Here is a 22669-nt window from a genome sequence, read left to right on the forward strand (position 1 = left end):
CATACGGTTCACACGGTGGAAGGTGTGTCGGGCGGCCATGGCAGCAGCTGGTCCCCACGTGCACCTGGGGAGCAGGGGGAGGACAGTCCCTCCATGGGTGAGCAGGACCTCCTCTCCCCTCCCATCCCCCCCCCAAACCCACAGCATGGGAGGGTCTGTCTCAGGCGGGGGTGGGGCTGGGGGTGTCGCCAGAAGGGTGACCCAGACAAGGAAGCTGGGAGCCCAGCCAGCCTCAATGGATTAAGACCTGTTTCCCTGTCCTGGGGCGGGGGGGTGGGGGTGGGGGGTGGGGGGTGGGTGGGAGGGTGGGGGTGGGGGTGGGAGGGTGGGAAGGGTTGGGGGGGGTGGTTGCCGGAGGCTCAGGGTTCTGGAAGGACCCAGGGAGAGGCTGCAGGCAGGTGCCAGCGTGTGTGCAGGGCCCTGTGGGGCCACGCCACCCTGGACGATTTCTCCTCAAGGAGAAAAGCGATCTGGTCTCCACTCCCCCCTCCAGCCCCATTAGCAATGAAAAAGAGGAAGATTGTCACTCGTGACAGAAGGCTGGTTAGGTCACAGGGGAAGGGGGGGCGGGAGGGGCGCCACTTGGCCCCCAGGGATCCAGGGCCTCCCCCACTCCCCCTGCCCTGCAGGAAAGCTCACTTTATCTGCTGACCTCAAATTCCTGCCCCTGCCTGGACAACAGGAGACTGGAGGGCCAGGCCAGTGGGAAAGGCTCCAACCAGGGGCTAAAAAAAAGCAACTCACACTGTTTACCTGTTTCTTTCCCCACCCACTTGGCATGTGTTAGGAAGGTGCGGTTGGCTGCTGTTTGGAAAAGCAAATGGTTCAAGGCCCTAAGCACCCAGCCATTGGCCGCACACACAGTCCCCGAGGTCTGCCCACCTTCTAGCTGACACATGGTCCCAGAAGCCTGCAGAGGGCACCTAGGACCCACCAACAGCCCTCCTCACCAGCGCCACCCCCCCCCCCGCCGGCAGCCCCCACCCCGCGGCCCTCCCCAAAGCCCCCACCCACTCAATTCCTCTAAGAAAGCTGGCCTTTACTTTTACCACCAGCCTTGATGAAACGTTAGAAAACACACAAATGACACACGTCTCAGAAATTGGAATTTTATAAAAAGGCATTTTTTCTCTTATGTCCATAAAATGATAGAATTCTTGCAAGTATAGAAATGTGTCATAAATTATACAGAATGTTCCTTAATTACAGCTCAATGCAACTTGGTACTTTCCTCCCTCCCTGAAAAACGAGAGAGAACCAAAAAAATAATATATATATAACTGTGTGTATATATATATATATATATATATATATATATATATATATATATTTATATAATATAGACAAACCAAATATGAAAAAAAATCATTTCCTCTTTGGTATAAAAATCAGACTCTCACCTTGAGAGACACACAGACAGACATGATGTTGGGTTTGTAAACTGTGCGGCCAGAAGGGACCCCTGCCCTTTCCCCCTGCCCAGTGCACCTCCCAGGAGGCGCCCACATCGAGTGTGAGAGTTGCACACCCCTTCCAGCCACACGCCATCCCTCAGCACCCCCCCCCCCAACTGCCAAGACTGAACTGGTACCAAGCAGCCCAGGAGAAGCCTGATGGGCGGTGTGGACGGTGGGGAGGAAGGACAGGCGCCTGGGCCTCCCTCCTGTGGGCTACTGGCGAGAGGGGTGGGACCCCTTGTTTACCAGAGGGAGGAGCGTGGACCCCGCCGCAGGCTGGGTGCGGGTGCAGGAAAATGCCGGAGGAGGAGGAAGGGAAGACAGGACTCTGCAGGAAACCCAAACCCACATTTAAAGAAATCTTTGTTTTTAGGACAACATCTTACACCCAGCTTGACGTCACTGAGAAGGACAGGCCACCCTCCCAAGGCCCCAGCCCAATACCAGCAGGACTCAGGACCCAGGAAGGGATGTGTGTTCGGGGAGGGGTAACACTTCACTCTCAAGGTGAGGAAGGAGACTCCGATGGGACCAGATCCTCCTCTGTGCTCCACCAGCCCCAAGGGCCCACCAGCAGCTGGAGGCCCGGGCAGGGGTCCCACCCCAGCCACCCAGCCACCCCGTGCAGCCCGGTGGCTGGGGGGGGGGGGGGAGGACCCTCCTGTGGACCAGCCCCCTCTCCTACAACATAAAAGTCGCTCATAGGCCCCCTCCACTTGCCAAATAAAAAAGACAAAATGGAACCAGACACAAACACAAATCAAGGAGAGACGCACACGACGTGAGGGGCACGCGGGCCCCAGCAGGTCCCTGGCTTCCCGGCGATACATTCTCGTGTAATTCAGGAACAGGGGCTCTCGGCCCCTGGGGTGGGGGTCGGAGGGAGTAAAAAAATACAGAGATTTGAGCCTCCCCACGGGCCCCGGGCAGGGCAGGGGTGGACCCAACCTCGGGCCCTTCTGTTTTTGGTTCCGCTTCTGAGCCCTGTCTGGGCCGGAATCCGCAGGGAGGAGGTGGGGGGGGGGAGCGTCACCCCTTCAGGGGCTTGTCAGGGGGGCTGCCCGGGCTGTCGCTCCTCTTCCTGCGCAGGCTCTCGATCCAGCCGGAGCCGGAGCGCGTGGCAAAGCCAGCCAGCCCCAGGGAGCTGAGCCGCATGTTCTTGCCGGACATGATGAGCTCCCCGAAGCCCTCCTGGTGGGCAAAGGCGTAGCCCGAGCGGCGGGAGCTGGTGCGGCCAGGCCTCCGCGTGCAGCGGTGCTGGGCCCTCTTCTTCCTCACCAGCTGGCTGTAGCGCACCTGGGGGGGGGTGGCGAGGGGCCGCGTCGGGGGAGGACTCCTCGGGGAGGGGGCCCGGAGCGCCCAGGACAGAGTAGGGCGGGGGATCTCTCGGGACCACCACGCGGCCCGGAGTGCGGGCACCCGAGCCCGGGGACTTTCTGACACGGGGTCCCACCCCCAAGCAGACAGCCGGGCGCTCACCGTGTCAGAGAGATCGGGCTTCAGGCTCAGCTTGAGGAAGCGAAAGGCGACCACAGGCAGGATGCAGACGACCGTGGTGAGCGCGATGGTCAGCCACACGGTGGGCTGGGCCAGGCTGCTCTGGGCATTGCCTGCGGACGTGGGGGGCCACAGGCAGACGAGGGGCAGCCCATGTCAGCTCCCGAGCCGTCCCTGCCGCCCAAACGTGTTTCCCCAGAACCTCGGACCTCTACCGGACGCCTCTTCTGCCGTCTCACGGCCCCCCTGCACCCCCACCCCTACTCCCTGCTCCAGGGCCTCCCGGCTCAGGAGATGCCACCCCCCGCTCAGCTGCTCCAAAAGCCCCGAGTCAACCCTGACTCCTCCCTCGGACGCCCCGTCCACCTGGGAAGGTGGCCGCGGCCGCCTGCCTCCCTCACGCCCTCACCCAGATGGTCACCAGAGCCTTGCTAACTGGTCCCATCTCCACCCTTGCCCTCTGTCATCCACGAACCAGTAAGAGCCGCCCTTCAAAGAACCATCGGGTCTCTGACGCTTCCCTGCCCCTAACCCTCCACTGACCTCCGGCCATATTCCAATTATAATTCAAACTCCTGACCCTGAACTAGAAGGGCTTAACGATCTGGACCCATTCTTACCCCCTGACACACACAGCCAGGTCCTGCCCACCAGCCTCCCCTCTGCTGCGGGGACCCCTGGGGAAGCCCCCTCCCTTCCGGCTTCCTCATCCTGGCTCTCTCCCCCCAGCTCTGCCCCCGCTTTATTCACATTTCTCTGTGCCAGTGTCCCTTCTCCAAGGTCCTCCCTCACCGTCCCTGTCCCTCTCCACCCTCTTACAGCTTTCATAAAACTTACTACTTCTAGACGTTTTATCTGTTGATGTGTAAGCTCTCGTGTCTCTCACTGAAACACGAAATCCGTGAGAGAAAGGATGTTGCCTGTTTCTGTCAATTCCTACAGCAGGTGCTGACTAGATGCCCCTGGGACAGACAAAATCCCCAGCACCCGGGAGAGTGGGAGGCATACAGCAGGTGCTGACTGGATGTCCCTGGACAGACAGACGGACAGACCCCCACCACCAGGAAGAGTGGGAGGCATACAGCAGGTGCTGACTAGATGCCCCTTGGACAGGCAAGATCCCCAGCACCTGCAAGAGGGGGAGGCATACAGCGGGTGCTGACCGGATGTCCCCGGATGGACAGACGGACAGACCCCCAACACCTGGGAGAGGGGGAGGCACACAACAGGTGCCACTGGCCACCACACTGCCGTTTCTACAGTAACCCTTTGACACCACGCCCCTCTCTTTCCTCACAAAAACAACAGAAAAAAGCTCCTGGTAAGTTAGAAGCACGTCTGACAGCCTGATGATCCATCTGACACCTCGGATGTCCTACCTTTCCAGCCATTTCCGCTTCCGGCATTCCGGCCTAGAATCAGAACCCACAGCCCGGGCTCCATCTACCCACAGCAGCCCCCTCTGTGGGGCTGCCCCTGACCACCCCATGCAGTCGTCTCACTGACCTGGAGGTCGGCCCCTGCTTGACCCTGACCTCCCTCTGAGCCTGACCCCGCGCGGCCTGGTGGGACCACTCCTCACTGTCACGCCCTCTGAGGGCCGGGCCTGCGTCGGAGACGCCTCGCAGAGCGCCTCGCACACAGGAGCTGGACAGACGCCCCATTAGTCTGGAACAGCTGGCCCCCCCCGGACTCCAACAGCAGCCCTGGGGACTCACCCACGAACCGGAACTGGTTCGGGAACATGCGGAAGAGCCCATCGCTGTGCATGGCGAAGAGAATGGCGAAGTAGACCGCCAGGCTGCCCCAGATGAAGAAGTGGTTGATGGCCGTCCAGTAGCCCGTGTCCAGCCCGATCTGCGGCAAGCAGTAGTCACAGGCAGGCGGAGCATGCCCCCGTGCCCCTCCCTGCCCCGGGCAAGCCCCCAGGTGGGAGCGGGGGCGGGTCTCGGGTCCCCCCTCACCTGCACGCTCACGACGATGACCAGCGAGGTGGCCACAGTGACTGCGAAAGACTGATAGTCGGCCAGCTGGGCGCCGTCATCCCGCGCGGCCTCGGCAAACACCCCGTAGGGGAGGAAGAACACGAGCACGGATGCGTAGATGCCCTGCGCGATGCAGATGAAGAACTCCCGCTTGTTGAAGAGGAGGTTGAGCTGGCCCGGCTCGTATAGCTTAGGGTACTCCATGCTCCGCTGCTCAGGGACGTCCTGCAGGGCAGGCCCGGGAGGCCTCAGGACGGGCGAGGGCACAGCGCGCCTCGGCCCCCGCCCTTCCAAATTCTTTGCCCGAGAAACTCCACCTCGAGCCAGCTGTCCCCCCCTACCCCCCCACCCCGTCTTTGTCCAGCACCCCAGGGGGTCACGGGCCACTGCGGCCAAGCGCGAGAGCCGCCTCCCGAGGCACCACAGGCAGTGGGGACACGCGCCGCCATCCGCGCAGTCCCTCCCCACCCCGCTGGATCCCCCGGGCCCTCCTGACCTGGTCGAAGACCCCCATAGCCAGGACCGGAAGGGAGGTGTACACGATGTTGTAGAGCGTGATGAAATATTGGTCGTAGACGGTCTGCAGAGAGAGCAGAGAGCCAGAGAGGCGTGAACAGTAGTCTCTCTTCAGCACAGATCAGGCAGAAACAGGATGCTGAGCGGCACGCGGCGCCCATGGAATTTTCTGGAACCTGTCTCTATTCCCTCGACAAACGTTGGTTTTTGTTTTAAGTAGGCTCCACACCCAGTGGGGGGGGGGGGGAGGGGCTTGAACTCATGACCCCAAGATCAAGGGTCTAGTGCTCCGGCTGAGCTGGAGCCAGCCGGGCCCTACGGGGACTGACCGACGGACAGGACGGAAGGCCTGTGCCCCGAGGAGCTCAGACAGGTGAGCAGCAGGCCCCTACCTGGGCTGAGAAGCCACAGAAGAAGCCAAACCAGAAGTGGACCATGGTGAAGGCGAAGTTCTTGTAGAAGAAGTAGCAGAGGAACTTGCACATGCGCAGGTAGGACCAGCGCCCGTGCACCAGCAGGAGGCGCTGCAGGAACTTGAACTGGGAGAAGGAGTAGTCGGAGGCCAGCACCGCCTGGATGCCCTCCTGTCCGCTGATGCCCACGCCAATGTGGGCCGCTGCAGGGACGAGTGGGGACGGGGTGGGGGGCAGAGGCCACACGTTCAGAGTCCCCGTAACGGCGGACCCCCCCACCACCCCGTCTGCACATCCGCCCTCACTTTTGATCATGCTGACGTCGTTGGCTCCGTCCCCAATGGCGAGGGTCACGGCCTTCTTGTGCTTCTTAACCAGCTCCACCACCTGTGCCTTCTGCAAAGGGGTCACGCGGCAGCAGATGACGGCCTTGCAGGCACAGGCCGTCTCCAGGAACTCCAGCTCCATGTCTGCCTCCAACGCGTGCGCCTGCAACACAGAGGCTGAGAGAACACCGTCCTCCCCGGGGGGGCCGGGAGCCACTCCTCCCAGCCCATGAAGGCCACGGCCCCGCGGTGAGGTCAGGGGCGTGACAACAAGGGACAAGGGGAGACAAAGCAGGCGCAGCAGCCGTGCGGGGAGAAGCGCTCTCTGGGAAGGCCTCCCCCACGACGCACGGGGACGCTCACCAGGCTGTGCCCGTTGATGACCAGGGCGTACTCCCCAGCGACAGCCTCCAGGACAGACGTGAGCTTGGAGGAAGGACGTTTCTCCTGGCAGGTGAAGCCGTTCCCCACGGTGTGGGGTGAGTCCATCATCTTCTCCCGGGCTTTCCTGGGGGATCGAAACGCAGCTGTGGGCTTCCGGGACCGGGGCAGGGCCTTGGAAGTGGGGGACATCTGCCTGCCGCGGGCCTCCGGCTACCTGAGCTCCTCCCGCACTTCCAGAACAGTGTGGCCGGTGACGACGAACACCTCCGTCACATCGTCCGTCAGCATCTTGCAGGAATAGCCGATGTTCACAGCCGTCTCTACCGACAGAGAGGCCGACGAGGTCAGCACCCTGTCCGGCCTGAGGTCTGACTCGCGACAGGCCCGGTGCTCCCGACGTAGTTTCCTATGCCTCTCACCTTGCTTGTCCCCGGTCAGCACCCAGATCTTGATGTTGGCCAGCGTCAGGAGGGCAATGGTCTCCGGAACCCCCTGCTGCAGCCTGTCCTCAATGGCCGTCGCACCCAGCAGCTGCAAATCCCACAAGGGGCCCTGACGGGACAGCCCCAGGCACGAGCCCTCCCCGACTCCCCACCCGGCCCCCCCCCGGCCCATGCGGCAGCCCGTACCATCATGTCGCTCTCAACCTCCTCGTACACGCTGGCCAGCCTGTCCTCCCGGCTGTCCTGGGCCAGGCTGGCTTGGAGCCGTCGCTGGGCCCACTCCTCATAGTACTCTTCATCTAGGTCCTTGTAGGCCAGAACCAGGGTCCTCAGCCCTTCCCCTGCGTATTCCTGGGGACGGAGCCAAGGTCACCCTGGCCCCGCCCCTCCCAGCACACTGAGTTCAGAATCAAGGCCCTGCTCCCCACACCTACATTCAGGTGGTCAGTGGTGGTGTTGAGCAGCTCCTGGGTAGAAGGGTGGAGCCTGTCCAGCAGGATGGTGTCAGCCCCTTTGCAGTAGAGTCGGATCCTCCCCTCTGGGTTCCGCACTATGATCCCCACAGGAGGAGAAAGTCCCAGACTCAGGCAGGCAAAGACCCCCAGCCCCAAGACACAAACGAGGACCACCCGGCACACCTTACCCAGTCCAGGCCAGGACGCTGCCCCGCATGCCCCCAGCAGTCCACTCCCGGCCTCACCTATGACCGACATCCGCTTGCGGATATTATTGAAGTCCAGGATGGCCAGCAGCTGATAGGTGACGGCGGTGCCCATCTCGTGGACAGTGATGGTTTTGGGGGTGCGAGAGCGGAACACGAAACCGAAGTTCCTGGCCGCGGTCACCAGGGCCCCCTCATCCGGGGACTGGGCTTTGTAGTACAGCTCTCCTGTGTGGGCGGGAAGGACACACACGCTGGAAGCGGCCACCTGGAGCCACACGTCCCGCCAGGACACCCCTGCCTGGCCGCGCCCCAGGACAGACTCGAGGCTCCGAGGCAGCCCGTCTCACCCTCGTTCTTCTCTTCCGACATGACGGTATGACACAGGGAAAGGAGCCGGAAGAACTCATGGGTGTGGGGGTCCCCCATCTTGACGGCCTCCAAGAGGGTGGGGTCCCAAAATAAGAACTTCTTGTCAGCCAGAGGATTGAAGGAGAAGTCGACGGGCTGTGGTCTCTGCAGAGGAAAGGGGGCAGCAAGCAGAGGCTGGGGGTCAGGCTGCATCTGGGGGGGCTGCCCCCACCCTGTCTCCTGCCCAGAGGATCCACATGCTGCCCACTGTGAACCCCCAAAACTCTCACTTCTGCTACCAGTTCTCCCTGCAAACACCCGTTTCTCCAAGCAGCTTCTGCTGCTTGACCAGAGAACGCACCCTACTATCTACACCCACCGCTACAGGTCAGGCGACCGGTATTTAATCGGCACGGAGAGTAACCCTGGAGGCTGGATCTTACCTCTCCCAATTCAGCTTTGTGTCCCAGGACATCAAACACGTCCCCTACACACTCCGGGACAGAAGGAGAGACGCGGTCAGAGCTCTCTCAGAGCAGCAGAGAAGCCGGCACAGAATCCCCACAGCATCGGGGACCCTCAACCCCAAACCCTGAGCCAACTAACACAGATTCGCACCCCTGACTCCAGGCACCCGGGCCTGAGGGTCACGGCCCCCGAGCCCCCCATCCCTGACCCCACCTGCTCTCCTGCCAGGGCTCCCCGGTCCCCGCAGATGCTGGTCACCCTACAGGCCTAACAACAGATCAAGCCCCACACGCCAGCCGTGGGCCCGAGCTATTACAGAAAGCAGAGAGGGGCTCACCGTAAGAGCCAGGTCCCACACACCCTGTCCCCAGCCACCCCGTGGCTCGGCCGCCCCGAAGACACAGTCACATTCCAGAGACTCACAAGGGCCCTGAGCAGCAGCACGGGGAGCCGCACGGACGCCCAGCGTCTCGGGCTTCACCTCAAGCAGCCGGGGAGCCCCCTCCTGCCTGGGGCCAAGACTGGGGTGAGGGCATCCGCAGAGGGCAGGGGAGGGGCTCCGCGGCCGTGTCCTGACCGGGGGTGCCAAGCGCACGCTCTCCTGGCCCCCCAGACCCAGCAGGACGGAAGCGGGACGGGGGCCCCAGGCCCTCGCCGCGTGCCCTACCGTAGCTGCGGCCACGGACGGAGCACTTGTGGAAGACCATGACGTTCTGGGTGAGCGTGCCCGTCTTGTCGGAGAAGACGTACTCCACCTGGCCCAGCTCCTCGTTCAGGGTGGTGGTGCGGGCCTCGGCGGGCGTCTGCTTCTTCACGCAGAACATCTTCCTGTCCCAGTTGATGAAGTAGCTGTGGCCCAGGCGGATGACCTCCACGCTGCAAGGGGCGCGGGGGCAGGACACGAGGCTCAGGCAGGAAGCCGAGGAGGCCCCCACCCACAGGGGCCTTCGCCGCAAGCCCCCCGCCTGGGGACGGACGGACGGACGGACGGACAGAGTGGACGCCTGGGCAGGAAGGGCAAGGACGGCCCCCGACCCCGACCCTCCGGCGCTCTCCGGACAAGAAGGTGCACGGGGCCTGGGCAGGCAGGACACACAGTGCAGGCAGACAGAGAGGGACCGCGGACCAGGCTCTCGGCGAGCTCTTACCTCGGCGCTAGTAACATAGAGCCCGTGCGGAGAAAACAAGAGAAAGTGTGTGAGGAAAGAAGAGAAGACAGACAGACAGGGGGGCCCTGGCGCTCACTGCCCACAGCGAGCCCTCTCCTTCCGCCCGGCTCAGGCCTCCGGCTCTCTGAAAGGGCGCAAGGCAGCCGCAGACGCCCACTCCGTGTGGGGAAATAATGCCGAGCGACAGGGCGCTTTCCACATCCCAGGGTCCTCCCCGTCCTCTTGCCTGCAGGGCGCTGCCTTTGGGGTACGGACTGCCAGCGCCCCAGGGAGGCGGCCGTCGGGCCAGCACACATCGGGGCGTGGGGCACACCTGGAACCCTGCTTCTGACCCGACCGAGGCTGGACCAGGATCCAGTTACCCGGCAAACGCGCAGCTGGCTGGACGTGTCTTCTCGGCCTTCTCCCCACCGAGCGGGTCGCGCCCCCCAACACACCCTGGAGCCTGACTCAGCAAGCGGCTTTCTCAGGCTGCAGCCAGGGGCACTGGATCCGAAACCCAGACAGCAAGCCGAGATGGGGGAGAGTCAGATTGCAAACGAGAAAGCATTTCAGCAGAAACGAGGAACCAGCGATGGCAGCAAAGCACACGGTCCACGTGAGGGCTCACAGGAACCCCCTTCGAAAGCTTATTTTCCAGTCTAGTGTCTCCTGTCAATGGAGTATCAAGGCGTCCCTACAAAGAAGGTGGAACCAGACTGTTCCCGTTTTACATGTGGCCACACCGCCGCTCAATGACCTAGAAAAGCCCCCACTCTACCCCCCAGGGCGCGTCTTCTCCCACTGCCGTCGGGGGGGGGGGGGGGGGGCGGCGGCAAGGGAGGACTACCTGGGGGTGCCTGTGAACCAGACACGGCACGTGGGAAGAGTCCCGAGCACCCGGAAAGTATTTCCTTCCCAGCGTCTCTGGTCCCCTTATCTTAAGCGCAAGGCTCGAAGAACAAAGGGAAATTTCCTCCTTCCTCTCTTCCTACTCCTTCCTCCCCGGCGGGTCCCTGTCAACATTCTCTTCACCTCAAACACCCTAGAGATCTGCTACATCCTGGTCCGGCTGCTGGCCATCGACAGCCAGCGCTTCCCGAAGCATTCCTGGGATCCGCTGTAAAGAATCTTCCGATGGTTTACTACGAAGTCTACCGGCACAGAGCCAACACCCTCCAGGGCGAGGACCGAGACCCTGGGCCCCGGGCTGCCCTCTCACCCACTCCCCGGTCCCGCCCGCATGCCTCCCCACTCGGGCTCCACCTTCCCTCGGCCCAGCCGCCTCCTCAGATGTGTCCCGACCCACTGCCCAGCGAGCGATGCCCTGCCCACTCCTGTGGGACTCTGTGCCTCCCACACGGCATCGCGGCGGGAGGGCGGCATCTCCCCTCCCCCCAGACGCCCTGGAGGGCGCCCACAGCTGCGCCCCATGCCGGCCTGCAGGTAGGCTGACTTCACAGCCCTCGCACCCATCAGGGTTCAGATGGCTCCCTCCCCAGACCGACACTCGGAAGGAGGCCCGTTCCTAACACTCTCTGGAGGCGGCACAGTACAAAGGTGGTGTGCAAACGACACGTGCCCAAGAAATCCACACGGATCTTGCTCTGACACGGTCCAAAGTGCCGGAAGCCGCGCGAAGTCTGCTCCACGCGCAGAGGATCAGAGGGCAAGAAGCTCGAGGCACAAACAGCAGGTCTGGGTTCCTCCCCCAAAGGGCTCACCTTCACAGAAACGTTTGCCTGGGGGCCACCTGGGCTGCCCGGCAGACTCCGGGGCGCAGCAGTGCGTACCTGACATAGAGCGATATGGGCACGACGGTGTTGAGGATGATGATGTAGGACCAGAAGGAGAGGAAGCCAGAGAAGAAGGCACTGTCCACCGCCTCGTCCCAGGGCAAGTAGACCTGGAAACGCGTCCCGACCTCATGCTCCCAGATGGCGTTGCCGATGGCCAGGATCACCCCCATGCAGACCAGGAATCCAAAAATCTGGCGACAAATGAGAAGCAGAGGCTAGGCTGCTACTTAGGAACCCTCCGAAATCAAGCACCTCCCTGAAGGTCACCACTCATACGTCCACACCCTCAAAAGCTCAGACATCTTTAAAATGGCGGCATGCTCCAGCGGGAAGCGGCCAGAACCGGTGACCGTCACGCGGCCTCTCCCCGAACATCTTGCTTAACTGTATGATGGGGAAGCCCCAACAGCCGCGCAGCTCCCCAGTCTGCCACCACGGAACCTTCCGAGATGGTGAGAATGGGTGTGAGCAACCTGCTCCCAACGTAACGAGGCAGTTTGGTGGAAACCACCCATTTACTTGGGCTAATTAAGCTTCCACAAGCCAACAAAAACGTCCAGTTTCTGTGACGTTCGCTATCTCGTATGGAGTACCAAAAAGCTTTTTCAATCAGGGAAGCAAACGGTGTCTTCACAGATGCAGATTACCGTGAATAGAAAATCTTCTAAAGATTGTAAAAAATTCTTTTGAATGTCTGAATCTGGGGAGTGCCTGGGCGGCTCAGTCAGTTAAGTACCCGACGCTTGATTTCAGCTCAGGTCATGGTCTCATGGTTCATGGGATTGAGCCCCACATTGGACTCTGTGCTGACAGCATGGGGTCTGTTTGGGATTCTCTCTCTCTCTCTCTCTCTCTCTCTCTCTCTCTCTCTCTCTCCCTCTCTCTGCCCTTCCCTCCCTCTCTCTCTAAATAAACAAATAAACATCTAAAAAAAATTAAAATGTAAATCTTGGGAGTCCCTGAAAAAGGATCATAAAAAAGTTTCAGTGGTCAGAAGAAAAAACTGACACCACTGTATTTCCAAAGCAGCATCCACTGACAGGAGCCACCCAGGTGCCCAAGGACCGCCAGGGGGCGATGAGAGCCTTCGTGCGACAGGCTGAACCACGCTCCCAGAGGCTGGGTCTCCACAGACCCCTTTGAGGCCAGAAGAGAACCTGGCCCACCGGAACCTGGCCCAGCCTTTGCAGGCTGGCAGGAGGGCAGGGGCTCCAGAAGGGGAGGAGAGCCCAGCAAGGAGCTCAAGTTTCTAGCCAGACAAGACGAGAATTCAGGAAGTGCCAAAAACTAAAACAGAAACTTTTCCTTTGGGGTCCTCCACTCTTAGACGTCGGGGAAAAGGCCTAAAGGAACTTTTTCTTTCCCCTCCCTCCCCACCCCACGGAGGCCTCCCTGTCCCTCTGGCAAAAGCAAACAGAAGGTCACAAGCTGCACAAAGTTACCACCGTGACTGGAACCCAGAGAGAGGAAGACGTGATTTACTCCCTTCAAGTTCTTGATTCACACACGTTCCTACGGGTTTTTTAAACAACATCCTCCAAGCCTGAAGGGGGCCCGAAATCAACACTGCCCGTGAGTGGCTGACCTGCCGGTGGCTTTAAAACCAAAACCTAAGGGCGCCTGGGTGGCTCAGTCGGTTAAGCATCCGACTTCAGCTCAGGTCACGATCTCGCAGTCTGTGGGTTTGAGCCCCGCGTCGGGCTCTGGGCTGATGGCTCGGAGCCTGGAGCCTGTTTCCGATTCTGTGTCTCCCTCTCTCTCTGCCCCTCCCCTGTTCATGCTCTGTCTCTCTCTGTCTCAAAAATAAATAAATGTTAAAAAAAAAAATTAAAAATAAATAAATAAATAAATAAATAAATAAATAAAACCAAAACCTAAAGCTCCACTGCTGACCGGGCAGGCAAGGCGGGAGCACCAGCCCGGGCACCGGAGGCCAGGGGCCTGTGTGAGGACTCACCCAGAGCACCAGGGTGTTCATTAGGCGATCAATGCTCGTTCTCTTGAACTTCGTCCTGCCGCTGTTCTGCATCAGCTTAGTGTCAGGACCTAGGAAGCAGGGGCAGGGGCTGCGGAACGGACAGCCCATCTGCCCCTGGGCTCCTGCCCGTGGACCCCGACTGCAGCACGGGAGTGGAGGAGACAGAGGCTATCCCGAGGCGCCTCCCACGTGCCTGAGGGCGGCCGGGGCTCCACCGCTCACTCTTCTTCCCCTGCGCCCCAGGAGGCTCACCTGCGAAGACCACCAGCCCGAAGCACCACTCGGTGTTACGCAGCACGCAGCCCCGCAGGAGCATGTTCTGGTTGCTTAGCGGGAACTTGCTCTCCTTCCAGTAAAGGGCCCCACTGAACTTGTCCAGCTTGTTGTTCGGAGGCTCGCAGACCACCTCACCTGAGCGGAGCGGAGCGCAGAGCGCCGTCACCGCCGGCGCCGTCCACAGTCTGACGGCGAGGCGGCCGGCGGCCAGACAGGTACCGCCACACACGGCCGGGAGCACGCGGACCCGGGCAACTTTGGGGGAGGAATGAATGGAGACCGAAAGTCACGGACCCTCGGGCCCAGCGGTCCCACTCTGGGGACTGTGTTCTACAGCAAGCACGGCATAGGCCACAAGTTTACCGAAGCATTCTTTGAGCAGCAAGAAACTAGAAACAACTGAACAGTCGAGGGGCAGTTGAATACAATACGTCAATGGCGCAACTTGACGCAGTTGCTACATCGAGGTACGTTCCTATAAATAACGGTAAGACACAGACAACGAATTTAATAGCTGAAACAAAGGCAGGACGTAGAGATCTGGGTATAGTAGGATCCCACTGCTCTGTGCTCACAGTTGCCTGAACACAGACAAAGCGCGGACGGATACAGTGTGCCTGGCCGTCTAAGGAGGGTGGAGCTGGGTGGTTTTTCCTTATACCCACTACGGCTCCTCTTGTTAGAAGGACTACATATCATCATTTGGAGCTGAATGAGAAGAAGAAGAAACTGAATTTCTCTCAACATACCCAGCCAGGAGGGAGCTATCAGCCCTGAGGACCCCCGGAAATGGCCATGAACTCAAGAGCCGCCTGGCATCCTGACCCCCACCCCCCACCCCTCCCGCCGACCACCACTGCGACAAAGACAAGTCCCGGGAGCTGCAGCACAGCAAAAAGGAAAACGTGCAGGTGAAACCTCAAAACCCAACTCACGTCCTCTACCTGAAGGCCGCTCCCCCAAATCACTCACCGTCAAACTTGGCGAGCCTGCTGATGTCCCCCAGCTCCGAGGTGACCGGAATAGCCTGCCGCACTTTCATGTTGGTCTCTCTGGAAGGACAGCATCCCTGAGTCCTGGTTCTCTTCCCTTCCCCCACATTCCACCTGGGGGAACCTGACCTCAGGGCATCACCCTCCTCCACATTACTGAGTGGCTCAAAGCCTTCAACCCCTAAAGTTTCCAAAGGGTATAGATCCCAGACCTGGGAACCTCTTCCAAAACACAAGCCTCCTACCCTTAAGGAGGCAGAAGATGTGTGACACCAGGCGTCCGACTTACCCATCAAGCTCCGCTGTCTCGATGTAACACAGACCATGGGGCTCACTGCTGGAAAGGAGGAGGAGATCCGCCTGGAGAGAAAGCCTGGTGAGGAGCCTGAAGACCATCCTGCATCACAACGCACGCTGCCCTGGTCCCTCCCTTCCCTCAGTGTTCTGGGTTTGCTTAGTCCCAAGCATGAATGGCCAGAAAGGAGTCAGGCCCAGGTGTGCTAAGAGGACAAGAAGTTTCCCACTCAAGGAAGTTTCCTTCCATACGTGTTTAAGAGGCAGTAGTAAACCATGAAAGACTTGCTTCTTTCTGCCAAAAACAAAAACAAAAACAAAAACACAAACAAAAACAAAGGGAAGAGCCTCGTAGGCCTAGAGGGGCACCTGTCCCTTACCGCCACAAACTGGTTATTCTCCAGTTTGATGATATCGCCAACACGGACGTTCATCCACTGCTCTTGCTGGAGGCTGAAGCAGTGACCAGAGCAGAGAGGTCAGGAGCTAGAGGAAGTCCCGGGGGACCCTTCCTCCCGAGGGCCCTCGGTGTCCAGCAGGCACTCACCTTCCATCGATCAGCACTTGAGACTGCCGGTTATTCACCTGGTTGTCACTCTTGTGGCGGAACTGAAGACGAGACAACGGAGACAGTGAGACACCGCCCCCACCTTCGGGGACCGAGATGACTGCGGGATGCAGAGAGCGCTGCCCCTACCTTGTGTGCACCTGTCCACAGATCTACCCCCTCCCTGGCTCTGGCTCCGCCCCCGTCCCCGGCCAAGATATCAAGGACGGGGAGGACAGCGAGGTGGGAGCGGAGGCGAGGAAGGGGCGTGGGGACAGGAGCGACTCACGTAATCGTCGGTGGCATCTTTCACAGCTGTGATGGCAAGGACAAGGACCAAAGGCACAATGGTGGTGAACCAGGACAGGGAAGACACCTGCGGAATCAACTACAAGGGCAAGAGGGCTCTGAGGCCCCAGCCACGCCAGTGCTCCCGCCCGACCTCTCTCCCCCTGACTTTACTCGGCTTCATGAGCTGCAGAGGGTCGGCTATAGGACACTCACCTGCAGAATGAGAAGGAACAGGAAGTAGGTATTGGCCACTTCCTGGAACTGCTCGAAGAGGTTGACAGGCAGGAAGGTGAGAATATTGTACTTGGAGGTCTTGATGCAGTTACTCTACGGCAGAAGATGACAAGGCGGCTTCTCACCATGACCCAGAACCAGAGGGAGGCTGCACCCCGCCCCTGCACTTCCCAAACCTCTGCCCCCAAAAGCCAGCCACCACAGGTGTGGGAGGAGGAGAGGGCAGAGACCAGGGCGTCTCATGGGCTGCACGTGCCCTCCTGCGCTGACAGGCGAAGGAGCGAGAAGTTAGGTTCAGCGGTCGCAGGTGGAGCGGTGCCAGGAGGCTGCCTGCCCCCCCCCCCGCCCCCCCAACCCAGGCCTTTGCCCTTTTGCACGCAGGAGGGGAGCAGGAGGGGAGCAGGCGGCTAGTCACTTACCGCGTACTGGAACTTCTCATTGTACTCTCGGTCGTTGGCTCGCGCCCTCCTCTCTTCTTCTGCAACAGAGTGACGCGGCACTCAGCGGGGGCTACCGGCCGCCTCATCAGGGCCTTCCACTGAGGGCCCGTGGCTCTTTCCACAGTACACAGTTTGAGGGAGTCGATCCCACGCCTGAGGTGTCACTCAATTCTTCCCTCTGGTCCCTGTCACCACCAGCCTGGCCACGGGGCTCTGCGGGCATTTGTTCCCAGGACAAGACAGCCTCTCCCTCTCCCTTCCTCACCAGGGGCACTCAGGTCCCCTCCCCCGTCCCTTTAATTAACACCTTAGGCTTTATGGCCTCAGGAATCCCCAGAGAAATAGCAGCTGAAGACAAAAAGCATCCTTCTCGGGGCGCCTGGGTGGCGCAGTCGGTTAAGCGTCCGACTTCAGCCAGGTCACGATCTCGCGGTCCGTGAGTTCGAGCCCCGCGTCGGGCTCTGGGCCGATGGCTCAGAGCCTGGAGCCTGTTTCCGATTCTGTGTCTCCCTCTCTCTCTGCCCCTCCCCCGTTCATGCTGTGTCTCTCTCTGTCCCAAAAATAAATAAAAAAAGTTGAAAAAAAAAAAAAATTTAAAAAAAAGCATCCTTCTCCTGGGAGCACCGCCCCCCCCACCCCCCCCAGGTCTAGCCATGGTGGCCCTGCTCCTATGCTCCTAACCTGCGGGGGGGGGGGGGGGGACAGCAAGACAGGGTCACCGTGCTCTACAACCGCTCTGCCTCTGCGGCAGCATCCCGGCCCACGGTCCCACGTGTGTACCCCCTACAGGAGCCTCTGCTTGTCACATGTCACCAGCAGCGCCTTCTGACTGGCCCACAATGACATCACCTTATTTCAAAGCTCCTCTTCAAGTAGGAGAAGGGGGGGTCAGGGATACGGGTCATGCAGACCAAGACAGGGATGAAGGAGGCAGGAACGGGATGTACTCTGAAGGGCTGTTCCCGAACTGTAACCCTTCCTGTGCCATCCGCACTTAAACAACACAGTTGCCACTAACCAAGTGACAATTGAGCAACACCTATGCGGAGCATCCCCCAACCTGGGGCTGCAGGCAGCATGTTTGGGTCCCGGAACATGGGGGCGCCCAGTGAAGGGCTCCCCAGCCCACCTCTGTCCCAAGGGCCAGAGGCTGAGAAGGGGGGGTGTCTTGGGGCAGTAAACACCGCATCGGCCCCGGGCTGGAGCCAAAGGCAGCATTCCAGAGCCTGCCCCTCCCCTCTCCAACCCTCACCCCTCCGAGCCCGCCTGCAGCAAAGCCTCAGACCACAGCATCCTCTGCCCACTCAGCGGTCCGTCCTGTCCCCGTCCCCACGGGGACACTTCACTCCCAAGAACTGCCGCAGCGCAGAGGGGGCCCCTCGGGCGGAGACTCCTACCAGGGAGCGGCAGGGACCTGGGGGTCTGGAACGGAGAAGCCCAGGAAAGGCTGGGGGCACCGAACGGGAGGGCGCAGAGGGGAAGCAGGCGCAGCTCCCGTTACCTGTCCCCCAAGAGGGCTTCTTTCTGCTCCAGGAGGGGGGCGCCCCGGCCCGGGCCCACTTCTCGGGCATCTCCTTGGGGACCGTCATGATCCCGGTTTGAACGGGGGCAGAGCGGGCAGTCTGTCGGTCTGTCCTCGGCCTCAGCAGCGCCGACGCGGCGGCCCCCCCGGCAGGCGCAGGAGCCCCGGCCGCCGGGCGCGCGCCCCACCTGCAGCCCCGGCCATCCCCGCGACCGCCGCCGCCCCCAGGCCCCGTCGCCCGCGCGCCCCGGCTCCGCCCCCCGCCCGCAGGGCAGCGCCTGCCAGCGCCGCGTAGGCGATGCCTCCGAGCCCCGCCCCCGGGGGGGGGGGCCCTCCCGCCAGTGTCGTCCGGGCAACCGCTTTCCTCCCGCCCCCGCCCGCAGGAAAACCCGGCGGGAGGGGGCGCCGAGGGAGCAATGCGCTGACAAGATGGGAACACGGCTCCCCAGGCCCAAGACGAAGCCTCCCGAGACGAGGGGCAGGTGCCCCCGCGACCCCGCTAGGAGCGCCCGGCTCGGGCATCCAGGGGAAGAATTCGCGCCCCTAGGCGCCCCCCCCCCCAGGATGGGCGGGGCTGTGAGCCACCCTCCTTCACACCCAGCCGGTGGTCCCTGTTCCCTTTGCTCCCTGAGCCATGGTAACACCCAATCCCCACGATCCCGCGATTCCCCCCCCCCCACGCCGTCTTACCTGGGGGGCGCTTTTTTGCACACAGCGCCATTTCACCCAGCAAGGTCCCAGCAATCCCATGGGAGACCCTGCGGGAAGGTGACACACACGTGAGGTCAGAAAGCCGGGGTACCTCTTTATTCCCCTCTTCACACTCCTCGGAAGGTTCCCTCCCCCAGCTCTGACCTTCCCCCACTGCCTCCCCCAGGCCTCGGCCCTGGAAGAGGGTGTGCGCGCGCGTCAGGACTGACGCCTAACAGAAGCCAAGACCTACAGGGAAAGGAAGTGGCCACACAGGAGGGCACAGCTCCCCGGAGACCCATCCCAGGGGAATGGACGCCGGGTGCCCTCCGCGTGCCCTCCGGGTGGCCGTGCTCACTGGAAAGCAGAATTTCTACCAAGGGTGGGGCCGAGGGAGCCCGGGCCAGGAAACACCTGGCAGAGCCTCAGGAAACCGGCCGCAGCTCCGCCCTGCTCAAAATTTACACCCCCCAGCCCCCACTACTGGGGCCTCCATTCTCACCTCCTGTGCTCACACCTCCCAGCCCATTCTTGCCTCCTCTAGGGCTCACACCCCCCCCCCCCAGCCTATTCTCACCTCTAGTGCTCACCCCCAGCCTATTCTCACCTCTAGTGCTCACCCCCCCAGCCCATTCTCACCTCCTCTAGGGCTCACACCCCCCCAGCCTATTCTCACCTCTAGTGCTCACCCCCAGCCTATTCTTACCTCTAGTGCTCACCCCCCAGCCCATTCTCACCTCCTCTAGGGCTCACACATACCCCAGCCTATTCTCACCTCTAGTGCTCACCCCCCCAGCCCATTCTCACCTCCTCTAGGGCTCACACCCCCCCAGCCTATTCTCACCTCTAGTGCTCACCCCCAGCCTATTCTTACCTCTAGTGCTCACCCCCCAGCCCATTCTCACCTCCTCTAGGGCTCACACACACCCCAGCCTATTCTCACCTCTAGTGCTCACCCCCAGCCTATTCTCACCTCTAGTGCTCACCCCCCCAGCCCATTCTCACCTCCTCTAGGGCTCACACCCCCCCCCCAGCCTATTCTCACCTCTAGTGCTCACCCCCAGCCTATTCTCACCTCTAGTGCTCACCCCCCAGCCCATTCTCACCTCCTCTAGGGCTCACACACACCCCAGCCTATTCTCACCTCTAGTGCTCACCCCCCCCAGCCCATTCTCACCTCCTCTAGTGCTCACCCCCACCCCATTCTCACCTCCTCCAGTGCTCACACCACCCCCATTCTCACCTCCTCTAGTGCTCACACACCCCCAGCCCATTCTCACCTTTAGTGCTCACCCCCCAGCCCATTCTCACCTCCTCTAGTGTTCACACCCCCCAGCTTGTTCTCAGCTCCTCCAAGGAGCTCACCCTAGAGGCATGGCCTTCACTTCCTGAACACAGCCCCCAAGCCACTTCCTCTCAGTGTGGGTCAGCTGCCCTTTTGGGCCAGCAGCAGGGCCTTGCCAACCCCGGTGGGGAGTCGCCCTCTGTTGCCCCCACAAGTCCAGCCCAGTCAGGGTGGCAGGAGTCGCAGGCTCCGGGAGCATCAGTCACACAGCCCCTTGGTTCCTTCCATCTTCCCCCGTCCCTCCCTTCACCTATAGAAGTAAAAGGCCTGACCTATAAGGCAGGGTCACAGAGCCTCATCCCTATCCCCAGCATGACCCACAGGAAACTGCCGGCCAGGCTCCAGGCACTCTTGTGACCCCTGCCTCTGTCTGGATAAAAGTCCCCCCCCCCCCCCCCGTTCGTTCCCCTGACTCCAGTCTCCTGTGCACAGCCTGCTTGCCTGTCAACCCAAAAAGATACTAATTGCCTGTCTGCCCAACCTCTGTAATTACAGACTCAGGCCACAGCCGGGGGCCCACACCAGCTTCCGTCCCTTCACTAACCCTGACTCCCTATCTGAGCCCCAGATCAGGCAGAAATCCTCCCAGACCCTCCCCAAAACCAGCCTCCAAGGGTGCCTGGCCCGGGAGGAAAAACCTCATCCTCGGTTCAGGGATGCCAAGCCCTCCTCCAGGGGCCCCGGCCAGGGTCTCCACCCAGTCTGGAGTATGAGTCACGGCAGGGTGGGGTGTGGATGGAGAGCGTAAAGGGGAGGATGGAAGGGTGGGCACCACAAGCTGCAGCCCCACCCTCGGCAAGGGAGGCAGTCAAGAAACACCACCGGCCTGAAGATGTGGGTTTGGGACCCTATGAAGGAATTAATAAAGGAACCACACACCCTTTTAGGAGTCAGGAAACTGGACGCGGAGCCCGAAAGTTGTTTTACGCCTCAGACCCTGGGAGGAACCAAAGTGAGACTTGGTCCCAGACCTCGTCCCCAGAGGGGGGTGGGGAGGGGCCGGAGGGGCGGGCTCATAGGGAGAGAACAGCAGTGGTGACCTGGAACAGGGACCCTCTCACTCCTCCCAAGCCTCACACAGCCTGGGTTTCCTGAACCATCAGGCCCACCGGCCACGTCGTCCTGCCTGTCGCCCTGCCCCAGCCCCCTCTGCAGCCACATTTGGGATAAAAATAGCCAGTTCTGGGAAGAAGGCAAGATCCATGGAGGAACACGGCTGCTCCTGCGGGACTGGTCCCTGCTGCCTTCCAGCCCAAACCCTGAGAGGCTGAGCCCTTCCTTCCGAGGAGGCAGGCAGGTCAGGAGGAACAGAAGGAAGAGGAATCCTAGACCCCCGGCGACCCTGCCACCTTACATCGCCAAGGACGCAAGCCAGGACGCGTCCCCCAGCTCCTAATCCCCAGGGCCCCTCGCCACGGCACCCCTGGCAGTCCGCACGCAGAGACCTCCTCCACCCGCAGAAGACCAGCCCGAAGCCCCTTCTCAGGGCGCGCAGACCCGCGGCCCGGGGTTACTGCGCCGTGCCCCCGCCCTTAAGCACCCCACCCTCCGCCGGGCGCCCAGCTCCCGGGCACCCCATCCTCCGCCGGGCGCACGCACCCCAGACCCCCAACCTCCCGGGCCCCTCATCCTCCGCCGGGAGCACGCACCCCGGACCCCCAGCCCCCCCGTCCTCCGCAGAGCGCAAGGCCCCCGGACCCCCAGCCCCAGGCCCCCCACCCTCCGCCAGGCGCATGGCCCCCAGACCCCCAGCCCCAGGTCTCCGGACCCCCATCCTCTGCCAGACGCACGGCCCCCGGACCCCCAGCCCCAGGTCTCCGGACCCCCATCCTTCGCCAGACACACGGCCCCCGGACCCCCAGCCCCAGGCCCCCCATCCTCTGCCAGGCGCACGGCCCCCGGACCCCCATCCTCTGCCAGGCGCACGGCTCCCGGACCCCCATCCTCCGCCAGAAGCACGGCCCCCGGACCCCCAGCCCCAGGCCCCCCATCCTCTGCCAGGCGCACGGCTCCAGGACCCCCATCCTCTGCCAGGCGCACGGCTCCCGGACCCCCATCCTCCGCCAGAAGCACGGCCCCCGGACCCCCAGGTCTCCGGACCCCCATCCTTCGCCAGACGCACGGCCCCCGGACCCCCAGCCCCAGGCCGCCGGACCCCCATCCTCCGCCGGGCGCACGGCCCCCGGACCCCCCAGCCCCAGGCCGCCGGACCCCCATCGTCCGCCGGGCGCACGGCCCCCGGACCCCCGAGCCCCAGGCACCCACACCCTCGCCCCCGCGACGCCCCGCCCGCCCCGCCTCACCTCTCAGCGCGCCGCGCCCGGCGCCCGCCCCGGCCGCCCGGTGCTGCCCATGCCGGGGGCTGCGGCGGGGGGCGCTCGGCTCGGCTCCCCGCGGGCTCCCGCCCCCAGCTGCAGCCCCGCTCCCCCGGGGCTCGGCCCGCTACTTTGTGTCAGTTTCGGCCACGGCGGGGCGGAAGTGACGGAGGCGGCGGCAGAGGCGGGGGGCGGGAGGGGGGTTTTGGGGAGGGGGGAGGGGAGGAGAGGCGGAGCCGCCATCTTTATGCGGGGCGGCGGAGGGGTCTTAGGCCTTCCGAGGCCGTGGCCCCCACC

At 62.1% G+C, this 22669-nt stretch overlaps 1 protein-coding gene across 4 annotated transcripts; it reads right to left on the reverse strand.

Moving 5' to 3' along the window:
• Window positions 1-1095: 1095 nt before the first annotated feature.
• Window positions 1096-22534, reverse strand: ATP8B2 (ATPase phospholipid transporting 8B2). 4 transcript variants are annotated; one of them, XM_058702176.1, is made up of 28 exons: window positions 22361-22534; window positions 18713-18780; window positions 16480-16538; window positions 16040-16153; window positions 15825-15923; window positions 15536-15597; window positions 15369-15441; window positions 14984-15054; window positions 14675-14754; window positions 13679-13837; window positions 13406-13494; window positions 11443-11639; window positions 9169-9377; window positions 8477-8520; window positions 8033-8198; window positions 7722-7910; window positions 7456-7571; window positions 7208-7372; window positions 6998-7109; window positions 6793-6898; window positions 6558-6702; window positions 6174-6357; window positions 5848-6071; window positions 5436-5519; window positions 4919-5164; window positions 4673-4811; window positions 2937-3067; window positions 1096-2753 (listed from the first exon to the last, which is right to left on the reverse strand). In XM_058702176.1, the coding sequence occupies exons 2-28, from the start codon at window positions 18741-18743 to the stop codon at window positions 2487-2489; spliced, it is 3561 nt and encodes a 1186-aa protein (XP_058558159.1). In that variant the 5' UTR covers window positions 18744-18780; window positions 22361-22534; the 3' UTR covers window positions 1096-2486. The 4 variants fall into 4 exon arrangements, with proteins under 4 accessions (XP_058558159.1, XP_058558160.1, XP_058558157.1 ...); XM_058702177.1 differs by lacking the exon at window positions 22361-22534 and adding an exon at window positions 18966-19091; XM_058702174.1 differs by lacking the exon at window positions 22361-22534 and having other exon boundaries at window positions 7208-7327.
• Between the last annotated feature and the right edge of the window lie 135 nt (window positions 22535-22669).

The sequence above is a fragment of the Neofelis nebulosa genome, chromosome 15 (assembly GCF_028018385.1).
Source record: "Neofelis nebulosa isolate mNeoNeb1 chromosome 15, mNeoNeb1.pri, whole genome shotgun sequence".
Classification (NCBI taxonomy): Eukaryota; Metazoa; Chordata; class Mammalia; order Carnivora; family Felidae; genus Neofelis; species Neofelis nebulosa.

What these genes read in the sequence shown, in the direction of transcription:
- ATP8B2 (XM_058702175.1), bottom strand. Translation starts at nt 18,089, where the DNA reads ATGACGGTCCCCAAGGAGATGCCCGAGAAGTGGGCCCGGGCCGGGGCG. An exon ending in GAGACAGCGGAGCTTGATGG is followed by an intron (nt 14,755 to 14,983) that starts GTAAGTCGGACG and finishes CTGTCCTTCCAG; the next exon opens with AGAGACCAACATGAAAGTGC. An exon ending in TCATCGTCGTGAGCGTGCAG is followed by an intron (nt 4,812 to 4,918) that starts GTGAGGGGGGAC and finishes TGCTTGCCGCAG; the next exon opens with ATCGGGCTGGACACGGGCTA.